The sequence below is a fragment of the Gorilla gorilla genome, chromosome 12 (genome assembly GCF_029281585.2).
Source record: "Gorilla gorilla gorilla isolate KB3781 chromosome 12, NHGRI_mGorGor1-v2.1_pri, whole genome shotgun sequence".
NCBI classification, from domain to species: Eukaryota; Metazoa; Chordata; class Mammalia; order Primates; family Hominidae; genus Gorilla; species Gorilla gorilla.
Genome location: NC_073236.2, coordinates 51021937 through 51041920, shown reverse-complemented (window position 1 = coordinate 51041920; position 19984 = coordinate 51021937). Strand labels below are relative to the sequence as shown.

Sequence of the window (19984 nt, the reverse complement as noted above, 5' to 3'; positions counted from 1 at the left end):
CCACCCCTTGAATCCTGGATCTGTGAATCCTGGCTATGGGAGAAACAGTACCATAGATTGGGCCAAGAGCACACATGGTCTTCTGGAGTACTGTGCCCTGGCCCTGCAAAGTATTGTAACTTAGTTGACGTAATTGTGACCTCAAAAGTTCGTTCCACCATTCTGTCAATCCAGCTGCTTCAGGATGATGGGGAATATGGTAAGACCAGTGAATTCCACGAGCATGAGCCCACTGTCTCACTTCTTTACCCGTAAAGTGAGTGCTTGGTCAGAGGTAATGCTGTGTGGAATACCGTGATAGTGGATAAGGCATTCCTTGAGTCCATAAATGGTAGTCTTGGCAGAAGCATTGCGTGCAGGTAGGCAAACCCATATCTGGAGTAAGTGCCTGTTCCAGTGAGGACAAACCTCTCTCCTTTCCATGATGGAAGAGGTCCAATATAATCAACCTGCCACCAGGTAGCTGGTCGATCACCCCAGGGAATGATGCCATACAGTGGGTTCACTGTTGGTCTCTGCTGCTGCTGGCAAATTGGGCACTCAGCAGTGGCCACAGACAGTTCAGCCTTTGTGAGTGGAAGTCCACTTTGCTGAATCCATGCACAGCCTCCATCCCTGCCACCATGGCCACTATGTTCATGGGCTCATTGGACGATGACAGGGGTGTCTGGGGAAAGAGACTGAGTGGTATCCACAGAACGGGTCATCTTATCCACTTGATTATCAAAATCCTCCTCTGCTGAAGTCACTTGTTGGTGAACACTCACATAGGGTACAAATATCTTCAGTTTTTGACCACTCAGAGAGGTCCATCTATACACTCCTTCCCCAAATTTCTTTGTCACCAATTTTCCAATCATGCTTCTTCCAAGTCTCTGACCATCCAGCCAAACCATTGGCTACAGCCCATGAATCAGTATATAATCACACATCTGGAAATTTCTCCTTCCATGCAAAGTGCACAATCAGGTGCACTGCTCAATGTTCTGCCCACTGGGAAGATTTTCCTTCACCACTGTCCTTCAGGGATGTCCTAGAAAGGGGCTGTAGTGCTTCAGCTGTCCACTTTTGGGCGGTACCTGCCTACTGTGCAGAACCAACTGTGGACCAGGCCCTAGTCCTCCCTTCCTCTGTCAACTGCTCAAAGGGAAGTCCCCATGAGATCATTGGTGCAGGCTGTGGGAGAGAAGGCAGGGTGGCAGGAGTAGAGACCATGGGCATTTGAGCCACTTCCTCATGTAACTTACTTGTGCCCCCAGGACCTGCTTGATCCCAATCACTTATACACCTTTTCCATTTGATGATGGAATGCTGCTGTGCATGACCCACTTTATGGCTAGATGAGTCAGAAAGCACCCAGTTCACGATAGGCAGTTCAGGTCTCATGGTGACTTGTTGACCCACAGTCAAATGTTCAGTTTCCACAAAAGCCCAGTATAGGATAAGAGCTGTCTGTCAAAAGGAGAGTAGTTAACTGTAGAAGATGACCGGGACTTGCTGAAAAATACTAGTGGCCTCCACCATGATTCACCTATGGGGGCCTGCCAAAACCTCAAAGCAGCATTCCTATCTGCCAGGGACACCTCAGGGGGACCCGGCCTCCCCTTCATTCAAGGGGTTCTGGGTCTGTAAACTGGCTCAAGGCTGGAAATTGATTGAGGGGCCATGAATCTCTGTTTTTATAACTCCAATTAGTCTTTTATCTGTTTGACCTTAAGTTTCCTCCTTACATAAATTAAGTAGGAATGCATTAGGCTTCCTATCAGTTTCACTTCTAGGAACACTGTGATTAATTAGCCAATGCCAGAACTCTACATGGTTAGACTCTTCAGATTGCTACTTTGTCTTTGCCGTCCATTGCAGTAGCTACACCGACGGTGCCTTTGAGGGCTGAGTGCCACCACTTGGCCCCTGACACTTCAGGATCCAATTATTCCAAATTTTATTTAAATTTTGTAATTGAGTGACTGCAGTTCTCACCAGTAGATCTGACATACAGAGAGGAGCCATTACAGGGCTCTTCAAAGATGCAGGTGCTGCCCTCACAAATCTATTTCTCAAGGTGTTTGTCCAGGGTATTAGGTACAGAGTCACTAAACTCCTTGCCTCTCACGAGTGATGATTCATTAGTGTCAAGTGAATTTACTTTGCATAGCTCTTAAACCATTCATGCCAAGGACTATTAATGTTCTCCATACAATTAAAAGTAGAGTCCTTAGCATTTTGGGGTCTAATCATATTTAGCAGCCAAATCCAGAAACCTTCAAACCAAGAAAAGAACTCCATCCTTAATATTCTGTTCCTGTAGAACCATTCCTTGTACCAAAATCTGTATTAGTGAGGGTTCTCTAGAGGGACAGAACTAATAAGTTCATATATCAGTTATATATATATATATATATATACACACACACACATATATAGTTAATTACATATTAACTTACAGGATCACAAGGTCCCACAGTAGGCTGTCTGCAGGCAGGCGGAGTGAGGAGCAAGGCCAGCCAGCTCGAGTCTCAAAACTGAAGAACTTGGAGTCCAATGTTGGAGGGCAGGAAGCATCCAGCACGGGAGAGAGATGTAGGCTGGGAGGCTGGGCCAGACTCACTTTTTCACCTTTTGCTGCCTGCTTTATATTCACTGGCAGCTGATTAGATGGTGCCTATACATTAAGTGGGGGAGGGGGGGGGTCTGCCTTCTCCAGACTGCTGATTCAAATATTAATCTCCTTTGGCAGCACCCTCCCAGGCACACCCAGGAGCAATGCTTACATCCTTCAATCTAATCAAATTGACAATCAGTATTAACTATCACAGGATTACAGACCTGAGCCATCACACACAGCCTTATTGTATATTTCATACAATTTCCTGATTTTCCCATTTTATCCGTGACTTAATAAAGTTTTCCAGCTATGACCCCAAACTGGTAATACTTGAAAGCACATTCAAATGTATTTTGCGACAATTCGTAACTGGCAAAATGTTGAAGCTTGTGGAAAGAGTCACCTTACTTCCCTGTCAGCTGTCAATTCCCCATCATTACTATGACTTCTGGGAGCACATTTTCCAAAACTCCTTTTCTCTCTATGATTTCTTTAGAGTTGCTCGATGAGATTGCAGTAAGTTGCAACTAATTACTGTCATGAGATTGGGAAGTCAGAGTGGTGGATTCATGTACACTGACGCCTGAGGTAAAACACATGCAGTTAGGTGTGGGCTGGAGAATCACCTGGAGTCATGCTGCAGGCAGCTGAGAGCATCAGCACCCCAGCCCTGGGCTTCCCAGACAGGTCTGAGGATCATCACATGGTACTCAGCACATACCACCAGGGGCAGGTGCACTTGGGCTGCTGGAGGAACACCTGAGAATCCCGTCTCTAGTACCTGCTTTTTACCGTAGGCTTCAAAAAGACTGTGGTTTAGACTCTAATTTATTCAACTTGAATAATTTCTCCTTGAAATACTGAGAATAGCTTCTCTTTTGCTGTACAAATTCCAATTATCCCGTAACACAGACTCCTCAGTTGGACTTATCTCTCTTCTTTATTCAGTCAGGACAGGCATTGTCATGTCTGTTCTGCTGGAGATGAGGGCGAAAGAGGCTTAGGGTTCAGAGGAACCTCCCTGGCCCCCACTAGGAAAATCTCCCAATGCCTTTCCAAACTTGACTGAGTTTGAGAACTTCCCTCAGCAGATACAGGCACCAGAAGGAGCACTGGGGCAGCCCAGCCTCACACATCTGCTTCCTTGGGGGTTTATGTTATGACTTGTAACACTGTGGGAGGGGTACCGTAACTCTGTTCACAGTAATAAGTTGCAAAATCTTCAGGCTGCAGGCAGTCGATGGTGAGAGTGAAATCTGTCCCAGATCCACTGCCACTAAACCGAGAGGGAATCCCACTTTGCAGATAGGATGCATAATAGATCAGGAGCTTAGGAGATTTCCCTGGTTTCTGCTGATACCAATTTAAATAACTGCCAATGCCCTGACTCGCCTGGCAAGTGATGGTGACTCTGTCTCCTGTAGATGCAGGCAGGGAGGATGGAGACTGGGTCATCTGGATGGCACATTTGGCACCTGAGGTTGGAAACATAAAAACAAATATTCTTACAATTAATCATGTTATCAGAGGATTTCCCTGAAGAGCCAGCCAGTACTGGGCACACTGAGTAAATTCCTAGTGTTCTCCTTCCTTGCCTGAGAGCCAGAGCAGCAGGAGCCCCAGGAGCTGAGCGGGGACCCTCATGTCCATGCTGTGTCCTGACTGGGACTGACTCCTGAACAGGGTGTGACCAGCATATAAAAAAGTCTTCAGGGCAGGGGGCAGTGCTCTGGGAACATGCAAATGAGTAGGGGATGGGGCAGGCTGAGCACAGCTGCAGGGCTGGCTCATCTCAGTAACTCAGCACAGGAGCAGTGTCCCCAGGGTCCCAGGTCAGACCAGGGCAGCGCAGATTTACCTTGAGAGAATACATTTCTCCTTGGTGGCCATACAGTTACAGAACATATTTTTGGAGTGAATTTTCAAAATTGTAAATGAACCCAAGACTAGATTAAATAATATATTTTATACTTGTATAAGGAGTGTATAGGAAAGCATCATTTTTGGCAGAAAATTCATAATAAAGTTGTAGAATGTGAGGTTCTCAGAACTTTCAGTTAATCTCAGAGGAATTTGATGAGTGTAAAAGTATTTAGCTCTATACCAACAATGTCTCTGTCAGTGTGAAATTGCTTCTTTTTTGAAATGAATATAAAAAGAATTTATCAGAAGCATCTTTAATAAATTCCATAGAATTTACTAATACACTTAAGACATTGTTCTTAGCAGTACAAGGAAAAACAATTCCCTGAAGATGCACAAAGATGATAACTGTGTCATGCATAGATCTGCTGTTGTCCAGAGCTATGGGTCTCTTTAAGGCCCAGGGGCTAAATGGGCTGCACCTTATTCTTGGCGTGATGATCCCCATATTCTATCCCCTTTCCTGCCTTTGGTATTATTTCTTATGGTTCTCCAGCATAGAGAGCTGACTAGTGATACCAGGTCTGATTATTCCAACTAAAATCTCTGTTTCACTCGCTGACTATAGGAGCCTGGATTAGGATCAACTTGAAGCCCTCTATCAATCTAGGCTCAAATAATAAATTGTTTCAAGGTAGGATGACAAAGGCCACATCCCCTGAGTAATGCTCTGAGCTGCGCTCCCCACCAGCCTTTCCTAGGGTCTCAGGAGCTTCTGCCCTAGAGTCTGGCTTTCTGGAGAGGAGGTGAGGGAGAGGCCCTGGGGTAAGGACAGGTCAGTGAACCTCTCTCCTTAGTGATGGCGGCTGCTGCCCAACGCATGTTCTTGCCGTGCACCAGGGCATCATCCTGACCCAGATGCCAGCCGCCCTGTCTCACATCCATTTAGAGAGAGTCTCCATCTTCTGCCAAGACACTGCCCATGTAGATGAAAAAGTATTTTGCCTCCAAATATATCTTAAGCACTGATTTGAACCTCAATACCTCACACTGCTGCCTTTGCCCAGGGCGTGTCGGCCTGGCTCAACAGCAGGGGAAGTGGAGCCAACTACATCAGTGTCGGTGGACTGAGAAATACTCCAGGGAGTAGTTCTCATGCACGACTACAAGTGGCCAGATCAAGGTAGTGCAGCCTATGCACAAACCTGCTGCTTTTCCAGGGGACTGGATTTCTGGGAAGTGGCTACAGAACAGGCTGCCAGGATCCAGATATCCAGATTCGGAGAGATACGTCTCTGGATTCAAATGCACTTTTTTCTTTCTGCATAATTTTAGCAGTCATTGTTACTACGCCTTGGGGATTCTAGTCATTATATTTCAGCTGACTCTCTATGGCTCTTTCTCCCCTTCACTGCTCTATCTGAACCTGGGGAAGGCAGCTCAGGCTGCAAATGAGGCAGACCTCATGGCCTGGAATTAGCATCCCTTAGGATGGCTATCAATCAGTGATGACTGACTGAGGGAGGTGTACACATACCCCAGCTCCCTCACCTGTCAGGTGGAAACACAGAGGCATTTTTCCTGTGTTTCTATGTGGGCTTGAGCTCTCATCATCCTCAGGGGTGGTTCTTTGCTGAGGTACCTTTCACTTTCACTTTCCCTCCTCTCTTCCCTTGCTCACTTGCTTGTTTCCTGCACTTTGTAAATATACTGCCTGCATGCGAATCTTTGGCATCCTTCTCACTGAGGGGACCCAACCTGATGCATTGGAAAAATCCTCATTCTTGGAGGGCATCGTTGGTTTAAATTACTGCCACTCTTGTGTTTTAATACGTAGGGAAATTGCAAAAATTTAAGAAATCTTTAAATTCCCTTTGCCAATCTTTCTTAGGTTTCATTTTAGCAGAGATTCATTTTTTTCTAGTTCACAAAATGAAAGAAGCCTTCCACAGATGGCTACACACCATAGAGTCCACAGAGAGCATAGAGTCCATGTAGAGAATCAGAATCCCCCAGAATTTGACATCCACACATCAGAGAGTCCTAGAGTCTAAGGTTTTTTCTAGGTCTATTGCCTCATAAATCTGCCTCGTGATATTTTTATTCTACCTCAGGGGAAGTCCATTGTGGGGATGATGAGAGTTGTTTGTGGAATGAATAATACAACCCTCCTAAAGATATCATTGTCCTAATATCTGGAATCTATGATTATTACTTATTAATACATCAAAAAATAACTTGGCAGACATGGTTAAGCTGAGAATTTTGAGGTCAGGAGAATATCCTGAATTATCTGGGTGAGACCAGAATAATCACAAGGGTCCTTATAATAGGGAGGGAGGAGGGTAACAGGCAGAGAGGACCTGGGACAATGGACAGGGAAACTGGAGTGATGGAGGAAGGGGCCATGGTGCCAGGAATGTTGGAACATCAGAAATATGGAATGCTCGATATTGGAGTCTCTCTCTTGAAGCCTCCAGAATGAATAGAGTCCTATTACTCCTTGATTTTACTTCATTGAGACTTCTGACCTCCAGAAATGTAAGATAATACACTTGTGTTGTGTGAAGCCAGTGAGGTTGTGGTAATTTGTTACAGCAGCAACAGGAAACCAATGCAAGGGGAAGGAGTGTGTTTTACTTCCCTATTGTATCATTGTCCTCTGTTCTCCCAGATAGTTCTATGTTGTTGTGTTTTGCTGTCAATTTCAACAAGAGACAGAAAACATTTTTCTATGAGGAGAGCTAGCCCCATAATTCTTCTTATGTAGAAAGTGTCTTGAGTAATTCTCTGGGTTAGGTCTTGTACAATCTTGGTATCTGGGAGCTTGGAGGTCATCTCTCACAGCACATGAGAAGAGGAAGAGGATGCAGGTTTGCTGTTTTAACATTTATAGGGCAAATTAGATGTACAAGACCCAATCTCTTTTTTTATTATTATTGTTCTTTAAGTTCTAGGGTACCTGTGCATAACGTGCAGGTTTGTTGCATACGTATACATGTGCCATGTAGGTGTGCTGCACCCATTAACCAGTCATTTACATTAGGTATATCTCCTAATGCTATCCCTCCTCTCTCCCCCCACCCCACAACAGTCCCTGGTGTGTGATGTTCCCTGTCCTGTGTCCAAGTATTCTCATTGTTCAATTCCCACCTATGAGCGAGAACATGCAGTGTTTGGTTTTTTGTCCTTGCAATAGTTTGCTAAGAATGATGGTTTCCAGCTTCATCCATGTCCCTACAAAGGACATGAACTCATCCTTTTTTATGGCTGCAAGTGAGGACTGAGTCAGAGAGATGGGGAATGCAGAGGAGACAAAATGTGGTCAGGGCCGTGTAAGATGTGACCCTGCTGCCATATCTGAAAGAAAGGCTGTTGGTGTTTGTAACGGCTTTGAGCAAATTGTGCTTTGTAGACAAAACTGTAGAAGGGTCTGGGCTTAAGTATAGTGTCAGCATGATGAGGACTAGAGGTCTCAGTGAGCTTGTGTTAAGAAATCCACCCTGCACTTCGGTCTTTGTCTCTTTTCTGGTTTTATAGGTGGTGGGTTCCTCTATGGAATGAACGTGGCTCTGTGGAAGGAACATAGTTAAGGTCAGACAGACCTAGATTCCAAGTTCAGCTTCAGCAACTGCTGACCAAGTGACTTTTATGCAAATCAGCCATGTGCTCTCATGAACAGTTTCCTCATGTGTGAAATGGGGCACTGAGGATGTGAAGGGGTGTCCTGAGGGTTCCGCCAGCTGATGCACCATGAAGTGTACATACACGTATAGACAGACACACACACATACATGAGAAGAGTATCTAGTGCCCCTTTTATGCATTCTTGAGTAACTCAGAATGTTATGTGAGATATTAACAGTCATATGTCATTTTCAACTAAAATTATCAATATTTATCTTATAACTAACAGATGCCTCTCTGTACACTGCAGGTTTCATGTACGTTTCTTCAATCACAAAATTTTTCACCAATCTATTTATGTCTAGTATCAGAAAGTTAAGCAAGGAGATTGCAAACCAACACAGCACCTTTAGTCTGGATTTTCCTAGAGCCCCATTTGTGTTAGTGTCCTCGGGCTACTGTAACAACTTCTCAAAAACGTGGTAGCTTCAAACAACAGAAATGGAATCTCTCATAGTTCAGAAGTCCAGAATCAGTTTCACTAGGCTAAGATCTTGGAGTCATCAGTTCTGGCTCCTTCAGAAGCTCTAGGGAGCAGTCTGATTTAGCTCTTCCAGTTTCTGGTGGCTTCTCTCTCCTGGGATGTGGACACATCACTGCAATCTCTGTCTCTGTGTTCACATTGCCTTCTCAACTTCAGTCTATGCTAAATGTTTCTCTACCTCTTGTTTTTTTTAGGACACTTGAGTTCGCATTTAAGTGCCAGTTGATTAATCTAAGACCATCTCCCTGTTTCAAGCTCCTTAATTTACACCTGCAAAAGCCGTTTTCCCAAAGGAGATACATGCATAGTCTTCTTGGAATGAAACCTCACTATTTGGGGATGATACTCAGTACTACACCATTACATAACCAGGTCTCAGTGTTAGTCCTGTACATACATCACAATCTCTCTCTCTCTCTCTCTTTCTCTCTCTCTCTCTCCACACACCCTGGCTTCCTCCTTTTTTCAATGTCATAAATCTCTTCACCTCCTTAAGTGTATCCAGTGATACCTATAAACAAATAAGTATCTGAGAAAAGTCTCAATCAATTTAGAAATTTATTTGGTCACAGTTAAAGAAATATTAGTGAAACAGCCTCAGGATGTCTTGAGAACGTGTGCCCAAGGTGGTCGGGCTACAGGTTGGTTTTACACTTTTTAGGAAGATATAAGATATCAATCAATATGCGTAAGCTGTACATTGCTTTGATATGGAAAGGCAGGACAGCCCGAAGGAGGGGGGATGTTGGGGACTTCCAGGTCATAGTTGGATTCAAAGATTTCATAGGTGGTTGAAAGAGTTTATCTAATGACCTGTAATCAACATAAGGGAGTTTCTGGGTTTAGAAAAAGGGTTTTGGAGCCAAGGTTGCATCATGCAGATGAAGCCTCCAGGTAGCAGGCTTCAGAGAGGATAGATTGTAATTGTTTCTTAGTAGACTTAAAAGGTGCCAAACTCTTAGTTAAATCTCTCTGGGTCAGGAAAGAGACTTAAAAAGGGGTAGGAATCTCTACAGAATGTAGGTTTTTCCCACAAGAACCAGCTTTGCAGAGGCATTTTTAAATACATTAAATAACAATATCTTGGGGAAAATACTTTGATTTCTCCTAGGGCCTGGTATCTGTCATGTTGGTATCTTATTGCTATAAAGAGTTTGCTTTGTCAGTCTCAAGGTCTCTGTCTTCATATTAAAAGCTGGTCAGTTGTGTCTGAATTTTAAAGGTAGGGTGGTCAGTTAAGGCCTATCCAATTATCCACTCCCATCATGGCCTGTACTTGTATTTCAGGTTGATTTTGGTGGGTCCTTGGCTGAGAGGAGGAGTTTATTCAGTTGGCTAGGGAGCATGTAGTTTCATTTTTGGTTTACACACCTGTGTCCAGGTAAGAGGGCCCCCCACAGGAGGGCTTGCTCAGAACCTGGCTTGCAGGGCTCCTTACAGACCTTCTGTGTCTTCTGTTGTCATGCACAAGGAAGGACACAGCCAATGACAACCCTCAGCCATCCGGGGAGAAGCTGTGTTTGCAGAGGACAGTCATGAGCTATGAGTCTAGAGACTTGTGATTGTCTTCAGGGGCCTGTGGTCCTCAGCTTTCATGGGAGTTGCATGGGCACTGGCTGAAATAGCATCCCCCAGGATTCTTATCAGAATATCTCATTCACAGAAGGCAGTGGGTGATATGACAGCACAGAGGGACACTGTGGGGCCAGCTGCACGGAACACTCTGGGAGAGGCACTGGCACTTGTGTTAGACAGAGCTTCATGCAACTTCCAAAGCACACGGATTTGGATCTCTTAACATCATTTTGAAAGACCATTTATTATTCAGAAGGCAACCATTGTAATTAACTAGGATAACATCTGCAATAGCTAGGAATAAAAATGTGATATTTTATTGCTAAAATGATTACAAGAAAAGAAACAAAAATAGCATGAAGGAAAAGAGCAACACTAGACTGAGGGCTTTGGGTAGAGGTTGAGACTCAATAGTGAATCCCCTGGGCCATCTTCTGTCAATAGAGAGGGACAATCAGGAAAGGGAAATGTGCAGTAGAGGGAAGATGTTGGTTAGTAAAAGAATCCTAAGAGAAAACATGAAGCCTCCTTCCTGAGCATCATGTTGGTGTCGGGAAGATGCACATAATCCCCACATTCCATGTCTTACACTTTTCAGCAATTAGGGCTCAGCATGAATTTAGAAGACACCATTCACTTCACAGCAGATGGGGACACAGTCAAGGCAGTAGTGAGAGGCAAGGCTGGGCTATCAGTCTCAGAGCACAGAGCAGGTTCCCCACTACTCCATACTCTGATGTCTCCTCTCAGATGTTCCAGATGTTCCACCTGATTCTTGCCTTAAGGGCTCCAAGCTGTTAATGGGACAGTAGCCCTCTTCCTTTCCCAGGGTTTCTGAGAGTGTGGCTCTCTTTTGTGTATTGTGGGGTTTGTTTGCCATCTAGAGGCAGGTTTTTGGCATAGCAACTTACAGGCTTTTTCTGCTTGTGATAGCGAAAATAAATACATACATAAATTTATCATAAATAATAAATTGACTTAATGTATCAAATCAGTAAAAAAGTAAGATGAGTTTAAGAGCTTAAAAGGAGTCTGATGAGGTTAAATAGAGAAATTGCTTTCAGTGGAGGACAGTTAGAGCAACACACGATTTTTTTTTAAATTGATGACGTTTTAGGAGTAATTATCATATGGTAAATAACAACTTGAAATAAGCCACTAAAATATAATTTGATACTCAAAAATTATTTCCAAGAATCATATAAATACATTTTCAGGTTAAAACACAAAATATGTGGGTTTATCATCAGGTCCACTCAATGGAAGATTTCTCAAATGTGTACTTGCAGCAAAAATAACATTTATTTCTATTTGCGAGTTCAAGATTTTTGATCTTTAGAAGAAAACAACTTTCCCTTCACTCTGTTCCACTCATGCTGCTGAGGATGGGTGTGGGGGCAGCAACTGTGAGGAAGGAGGAAGCTGTGTGCTGAAGGTGGTCGTGCCTCTTGCCCACCTACCTGAGTGACCTCATGGAGCTGAGCCACCCACAACACCAAGGCCACCTGCCTGTCTCTGCACTGCCATGGCAACAGGCACAGAAACCTCGTCACATTTGGCCAACTGCAACTAGTGGCTTTTTTGTACCAGCCAATTTTGATTCTCCTCGTATCTTCTCTCAGGTTTAGGGGAACGTTCACCTTTCACCATTTGTTTTCACAGTGTAGTCCTTTGTTACATCAGCATTATGTAAGTCATTTGTTTGTTTGTTAAATATATCTAACCATCTTGAATGGGTTGGGACTAAGCTTGTGTCTCATGGCAAAGCAGAAATTCAAGGTCACTAGATGCTGTCAATCACATAACGGCTGAAGATGACGATAGCATTGCTTAGTTCTGGGTCATACTACTTACAATTTTTTTTTTTTAACAGAGTCTCACTACGTTGACCAGGCAGGAGTGAAGTGGTATGATCTCAGCTCACTGCAACCTCCACCTCCCGGGTTCAAGTTATTCTCCTCCCTCAGCCTCCCGAGGAGCTGGAATTACAGGCGCATGCCACCACGCCTGGCTAATTTTTGTATTTTTAGTAGAGACAGAGTTTCATCATGTTGACCAGGCTGGTCTTAAACTTCTCACTTCAGCAGATTCACCTGCCTCGGCCTCTCAAAGTGCTGGGATTACAGGCATGAGCCACTGCACCCCGCCACACTTTGTGTTCCTTAACTACATTCTGCATAATGCCTTTTAAGCTCAATGATGCATTTATCAGTATTTTTAAAAACATATTGTGCCACATTTTTTTCATTTGAGGGCTCCAGCGTGATTGATATCTATAAAAATTTTGCCATACAATTTTTAAACCTAACAGAAATGGAACTGTGTAATTTTAATTACATTTACAATGGAATCTGATATCTTGGAATAAACAATCTTCCCAAGTGTACTTTATACCCTTAGCCTGAAGCGGATCTTCTTCTGTTGATTCTGTCATTATTTTGTGTTTATCACACGGTGTTATGCCATGTAGCTCACATGACTCATTATCGGGTTCAATATCATTTAGAACATTAAGTTTAATAAAATCGATGAAAAGCATAGATGCTCCATGCATTTACAACTGAAACATAGAATTCAGATTCATTTTCAGGTAATGATGTAATCACGTGAAAAGAATGCATTTTTGTATTCTTTGAAATCTTTTCTTATGAAAACACAGTATTAAATTTCTATTCTAAAGTAGAATTTAGCCTAAGTACCTTCAAAACTTTTAGAATTTGGAAGAGAAATAAAAATCTCACATAATTCTGAATGTTTCCTTTGTACTTGAAATAAACTTTATATTTTTTATCTTTGACTTTATGCAGTTATTTCTAAAGGACAGTTTTGGAATTGTGAAAATTTGCTTTTCACTTGCCAAATAGTAATTAAGAGTAATCAATTTTTGACATTGGATGTCATACCTGCCACGAGTTTACAAAGTCTATTTGAATAATCCAACATCAAACATTTTTACTCAGCGTCCTTAGCCATAGTTCCCTATGGCTAAACAGACAACTTGTGTAGAATGCTTTCTCCTGTGAGACACTGGAGAGGCGGGTTTAGTGCAAGTTGGAGAGCAGAATTAGGGAGACGGGAGACTATGAATTTCCCAATATGACTGTCATCGTGTGTGAAATAAACCCCAAGCTGGTCATTTCCCGTATGCGTTCTACTTGTGTTGTCACTAAACTGCATCCACGGTCTGGTTATTCTGACAGTTGCATGAACTTGACAAATGTGGGCAAGACAGGGAGGGTGAGGATGTGAGTTTTCACTCACTCTCCCTTCATCATAGCCGGTTGCTCCCAGGGCATGTGGCCCCCATGAATTCTCCTCCTCCTGATACCTTCCCCAGGCTGTGGCAGCTGGTGGGGCCTTAACATATGGGATCTGAGGTGCTGCTGAGGCTCTCATGGAGCAGCATCCTCAGCAGCAAACGCCGCCCTGACGTCTCCAACAGCCTTCTCTTCTGCAGACTCAGAGACTCTGCTCAGCTGCTCCCCAGGACAAGCAGCACATGCGGGCAGCTGGGCCAACCCAGCAGGGAGGTTTCTGTTCGAGGATGTAGCACTGTGGGAGGAGTTTGTAGAGCTTGCATGCAGTAATAAACCCCAACATCCTCAGCCTCCACCCTGCTGATTTTCAGTGTGAAATCAGTGCCTGACCCACTGCCACTGAACCTGTCTGGGACTCCAGAGGCCCGATAGGAAAGCGTATAGATCAGGAGCTGTGGAGACTGGCCTGGCTTCTGCAGGTACCAATCCAAATAGGTGTATCCATTACTATGCAGGAGGCTCTGACTAGACCTGCAGGAGATGGAGGCCGGCTGTCCAGGGGTGACGGGCAGGGAGAGTGGAGTCTGGGTCATCACAATGTCTCCACTGGAGGCTGAAATAATGAGAGAGAAGTGCAAGGTTACATACAAATATTATATATCATGTTCATAGTTTTTTATTTGTTATTTCAGCCTATATATAGAAGTAATTACGGGTTTTGCCATTGCTTTTAATGGCAAACAAAATGCAATTCCTTTTGCACCAATCTAATAATTTCTTTGCAACTTTTATTCATACTCCAAGATTATTCCATTTCAAGAAAGCACTCTACAGATGCAAGGCACAAAGAGGTCCCCGGAATTCATCCTCCTCTTCCTGAGTCAGAGTTTCTCTAAGGCACAGGCCCTTGCTTCTTCTAGAATCTTCCTCACTCTCACAGATCAGGATATCACCTGCCCCATCCTGGAGGACGAGGTGAGCACATCTAACACATGCACAGAACACACATGGGAGGCAGTGGGGCCCCCAGAGCTCACCCTCCAACCCGATTCTCCTCCCTCTTCTCCCTTCTGTTCTTACCAGGGACCCAGAGCATTAGCAGCCCCAGGAGCTGAGCAGGGAGCCTCATTCTGAGAAGATGAACTGAGGAGTCCTGATCAGTCAAGGCAAGGTTGGAGCTGAGCTTTTATCTCAGACTCACAAGGGAAGGCCCTCCCTAGGGGACAATATGCAAATCACCTGGTGTGTGCAGTGGGGTGGAAAGAGGCAAGGGGGATGTGAAGGGGCCTCTCTTGTAAGAAAAATAACTTCTCTGTTTGGAGGGAAACCAACAGAGATAAAATCCATGCTGCATGAGTAGGACAAATTTGCCTATTTCTTAGCACTTCCCAGGTGCATTTTTCACTCCTCCTTAGTAAGGCTGAGATTCCACAAATAATTGATAATTCTTCTTTCTTTATTCTTATTTGTTTGAGTCTAGAATTAGCTTTTTCAATTTTTTTATTGAGGTAATACACACACTGAGCAAAGTCTGAAATGTTAAATATGCAACTAAGTTTTATGTATGTTCTCCATTCCAAAGAATCTATAGAATATTTCAAATTTTCCAGATTCATCCCTCGTGGACCTTCCCAGGCAACAGCTGCTCCCCCATTCTAATCAAGGTGACTGGAATTCAGATATTCATCACAATAGCTTGGTTTTCCCTGGACTAGAGTTTCATATAAATTGAAGGAAACACCTTTTTTTGTTTGTTTGTTTTTTCCTTGCCTCTTGCTCTTTACTTCACTGTTTGTGAAATCTTCATTTGTTTCTGTGCCTTCAGCTTACTATCTACTGTCATTTCCTGTGATTCTGAAAAATCTCCTCTTAAGCATCTTATAGAGCATATCTGCAAGAAAACATTTATTTTCATTTTGTTCATCAAGAAATGTTTTTACTTTACCTTTATTTTGGAAACATGTTTTCACTAGATAATGAATCCTTGGTTGAGTCCCCTCCACCCAGCATTTAATTGTGTAATCTCATTTGTCTTCTTGCCTTTACTGGTCCCATGAACAGTTAACCAAGGATTTTATTACTGTTTCCCTGGTATAATGAAACTGTTTTTTTTCTTAATACATTTGAGATTTTCTCTTTGTATGTGATTCAGCATTTGAATTATAATCTGTATACTGATGCATGGCTTGATGTTTATCCTGAGTAAGTTCCATTTTTTTGATCTTATGGACTAATGTGTTTCATTACTCTTGACACATTTGCCAATATTTCTCAGGTCTCTCAGGTGTGCCACCTCCCAGAGATGCTTTCTGTGTGGTTATTCTCTGCATTTCACTCTACTGTGTTACTGTACATTTTCTATTTATGTTATGTCTTAGGCAATTTATGTGATATTATTATGAGCTGCACATACATGAGACTCCTGTGAGCTCTGATTTGCTCATAAGCCAAAAGTCATGCAGTGCAGGTCGATTTCCATCCTCCTGATGCTTGGTCAGGAGGATGGTTGGTCAGCATGATGGGCACTTATGGGGTCACTTAGCAAAGTCAGGGAGAAGTGCCCTGAAGGTCATCAGTGGCAGTAGGTAAGGACAGGACACACTAGGATCTCCTTCCAGTGATGTGACTGAGCATCCCTGCAGCCACAAGGACAGCAGGAAACTTCAGTGGCTGTTCCAGGGAGGATGTGGCAGCCAACCCTGAAGAGTCTGTGGGGCTTGAGCACCCCAAGTAGTTAGGAAGAGGCTCCGGAAGGTGCCCTGGAGGGCTCTGGCCCCTGTTCACACAGAAGAGGAGCATGTAGCCATGACCAAGGCTTCACGTCCTCTTCCTCAAAGACTCTCCACCCAGCTGCCTGAGCCCACCTGATTCCTCCTGCTGTGGAAACAGCCCCTGGCACCGCAGCCTCTCCTGCCACACTGAAAGGCTGAGCTTCCTTGGGAGCTTTGTGTTTGGGGCCATCACACTGTGCAGGGTCCCAAGGAGTGGCCTGCTCACAGGAGGATGTGCAGCATCTCCAGGCTCCAAAGTAGTGTTTGTGATGGTGAAATCCCTGGAATTTTAGTTAGGTGTGAGTTCCCACTTGTGAATACCTTCTACAGACATGTCATACTTTGTTTTGCAAACTATTTTCTAAGAACCAACCAACCATGAAGAAAGGATGGTTTTAATTGCACTACTTTAGTCTCCACACTGGTGATTGTGGAAGTGACGTCGATAGATTTTGGGTTGGATGTGTGTTCTCACTCATAAATGGAAAAGTACTCTAAAGACTAGTCATTCTTTGTATGTGTGACTAATTACTTGCTATATTCCATGCTTTATTTTATTGACACTTCTGCTTGGAAACACAATTTTAAATTCACTCACCATGGGATCCATCATCTTAGAATAGACAATAATTTCTGATGTGATTCATTTTTTTAACCAGAAAAATGATATTTCGTCCTTTTGATACGAACGTTACTTTAATCATATCACCTCATGACAGGTAACTGGCATACCCATGAATAATTCATAAATATTTTTGGAGCATTATTTGAAGTGACTATATGCAAACCATACATTTTTCTGTACCATTACTGTTAGAATATGGAAATCAGATTTATTTTTAGGTAATGACCACATTGTGTAAAAATAATACATTTACTTATTTCAAAACCTTTTATTGTTTTTTATGACAATTTAATATCAAAATTGTCATTTATAAAAACTTGCTGGTTAACATCCTGCTTGGCCTTCTGCTCAGCATGTCAGTGGTTGTGACATCCCCCAGACCCAACCAATGGTCTCTGCTAGACCTCCTCTAGGGGCAGAATGAGTTTCAGAAACTCTGCTTGGCTGTTGTGATTTGGCTAGGACTGAGTGACATGACCTCAGGTCTCCTTGCACAGGGACTTCACTAAACCTTTGGTGATTACAGACCTAAAGCCCTGCTCATGACATTACTTTCCTGTGAGACTGTCAGTGGCACAGGCTCCACCCAGGAAGCCAGGAAGCAGTGACTTCAACTCTGTAGTTCTTCACAAGAAACATATTTGGCTCCTTTTTGGACCCACATCATCAACTGCCATGGCCACCACCAGTCACATCCCCACCCACCATAACCCAAGTGAAGTTTATTGAACAATAGCTGACCTCTCCTGTGTTCTCTTCATGCTCCCATTCTTGCAGTCTGCCCAATCTCAAATTCTGAACTTTGAAAAATAAAACAGTTTACATCATCCTGTATTTCCTCAGTGATCCCTGGAAAATACTACATCTTTAGTATACTGCATCTTCCAGTATATGCAGTTTATTTTGTTTTCACTTAAGATTGTGTATGACAGGAAAAATTTGCAAACAAACTAGTCATCAATAAAGGAAGAAATAAATTATATGATAAGTTGTAATAAGATCATACCACAGTTAAAAGAGATAAACTGTTGTGTCATATATCACTATGTAACTGTTCCTACATGTATCGGATAGTTCTTAAAGCATAATGTAGAGTTATACAAGCAAATTACACAACAATATTGTTATATTCTATAATGTAAAAACACATGCAGTATATTAACAGATATTTTAAATTATATCTATGAAATGGAAAACTATACACCAAAATGGATAAATGGAGTAAAAGGCTATACACCTATGTTACACTTACTTTTGGAGTGTGCGAGGAGATAATGGCCTGGGGGGGAAGATAGGATGATGATTAAAGTCTACATTAGCAAGATCTGTAATATGCTTCTTTTCTCACAGTATCTACTCTCAACCTTTTTGAATTTTGTGAAGAATAACTATAGAAAGTTCCTACTTATTTCATTTAATAATTCATCAATTGAAGAGGCATTATTTTTTAAACAGACATTGTGATTGTACCTACTTATGAGGTATAATTTGATGTTTTGATACATGCATATGTTATATGATGATCAAATCAGGATAGTCAGCATATCTATCGCTTCATGCATTTATTATTTCTTTGTGGTGAAACATTCAAATGCCTCTCTTCTAGCTGTTTTGCAATACCTGAATGTTAACCATAGTCACCCTGCTGTGCAATAGAACACCAGAACTTATTCCTCCTACCCTGATTGTAACTTTGTAACTGTTGATGACCCCCCTCCTTTCCTCCTCTTCAAAATCTCTGGTAATCACTGTTCTATTCTCTACTTTTATAAGATTAACTATTTTTTAGATTCCCCATATGGGTAAGATCATGTGGTATTTTTCTGCATCTGATTTCTTTTACTTCACATAACGTCCTACAGGCTCACTCATGTTACAGATGACAAGGTTTTACTCATTTTTATGGCACAATGGTATTTGATTGTGTATATATACCAAATTTTCTTTATTCATCATCCATTGTTAGACACTTAATTTGATTCCGTATCTTGGCTATTTTGAATAATGCTGCAAGAAACATAGGAGTGTGGGTATTTCTTTGACATATTGATTTCATTTCTGTTAGATATATCCCCGGTAGTGGGATTGCTGAATCAGGTAGTAGTTTTATTTTTAACTTTTTTTAAATTATTATACTTTAAGTTCTAGGGTACATGTGCACAATGTGCAGGTTTGTTACATATGTATACATGTGCCATGTTGGTTTGCTGTACCCATTAACTCGTCATTTACATTAGGTATTCTTCCTAATGCTATCCCTCCCCCATACCCCCACCCCATGACAGGCCCTAGTGTGTGGTGTTCCCCATACTTTGTCCAAGTGTTCTCATTGTTCAATTCCCACCTATGAGTGAGAACATGCAGTGTTTGGTTTTCTGTCCTTGGATAGTTTGCTCAGAATGTTGGTTTCCAGCTTCATCCATGTCCCTACAAAGCACATGAACTCATCCTTTTCTATGGCTGCATAGTATTCCATGGTGTATATGTGCCACATTTCCTTAATCCAGTCTATCATTGATGGACATTTGGGTTGGTTCCAAGTCTTTGCTATTGCAAATAGTGCCACAATGAACATACGTGTGCATGTGTCTTTATAGCAGCATGATTTATAATCCTTTGGGTATCTACCCAGTAATGGGATGGCTGGGTCAAATGGTATTTCTACTTCTAGATCCTTGAGGAATTGCCACACTGTCTTCCACAATGGTTGAACTAGTTTACACTCCCACCAACAGTGCAAAAACATTCCTATTTCTCCACATCCTCTCCAGCATCTGTTGTTTCCTGACTTTTTAATGATCACCATTCTAACTGGTGTGAGATGGTATCTCATTGTGGTTTTGATTTGCATTTCTCTGATGGCCAGTGATGATGAGCATTTTTTCATGTGTCTGTTGACTGCATAAATGTCTTCTTTTGAGAAGTGTCTGTTCATATCCTTTGCCCACTTTTTGATGGGGCTGTGTGATTTTTTCTTGTAAATTTGTTTGAGTTATTTGTAGATTCTGGATATTAGCCCTTTGTCAGATGAGTAGATTGCAAAAATTTTCTCCCATTCTGTAGGTTGCATGTTCACTCTGATGGTAGTTTCTTTTGCTGTGCAGAAGCTCTTTAGTT

At 42.5% G+C, this 19984-nt stretch overlaps 2 gene segments (V, D, J or C); both read right to left on the bottom strand.

The window, feature by feature from the left end:
- Positions 1 to 3750: 3750 nt before the first annotated feature.
- On the bottom strand, positions 3751 to 4286 carry LOC129531670 (immunoglobulin kappa variable 1-39-like). The segment is given in 2 exon segments: positions 3751 to 4085; positions 4206 to 4286. Coding segments are annotated over 2 exon segments (378 nt in total).
- An 8522-nt stretch (positions 4287 to 12808) lies between these two features.
- LOC101136932 (immunoglobulin kappa variable 2-28-like) lies at positions 12809 to 14616 on the bottom strand. The segment is given in 2 exon segments: positions 12809 to 14084; positions 14552 to 14616. Coding segments are annotated over 2 exon segments (447 nt in total).
- Between the last annotated feature and the right edge of the window lie 5368 nt (positions 14617 to 19984).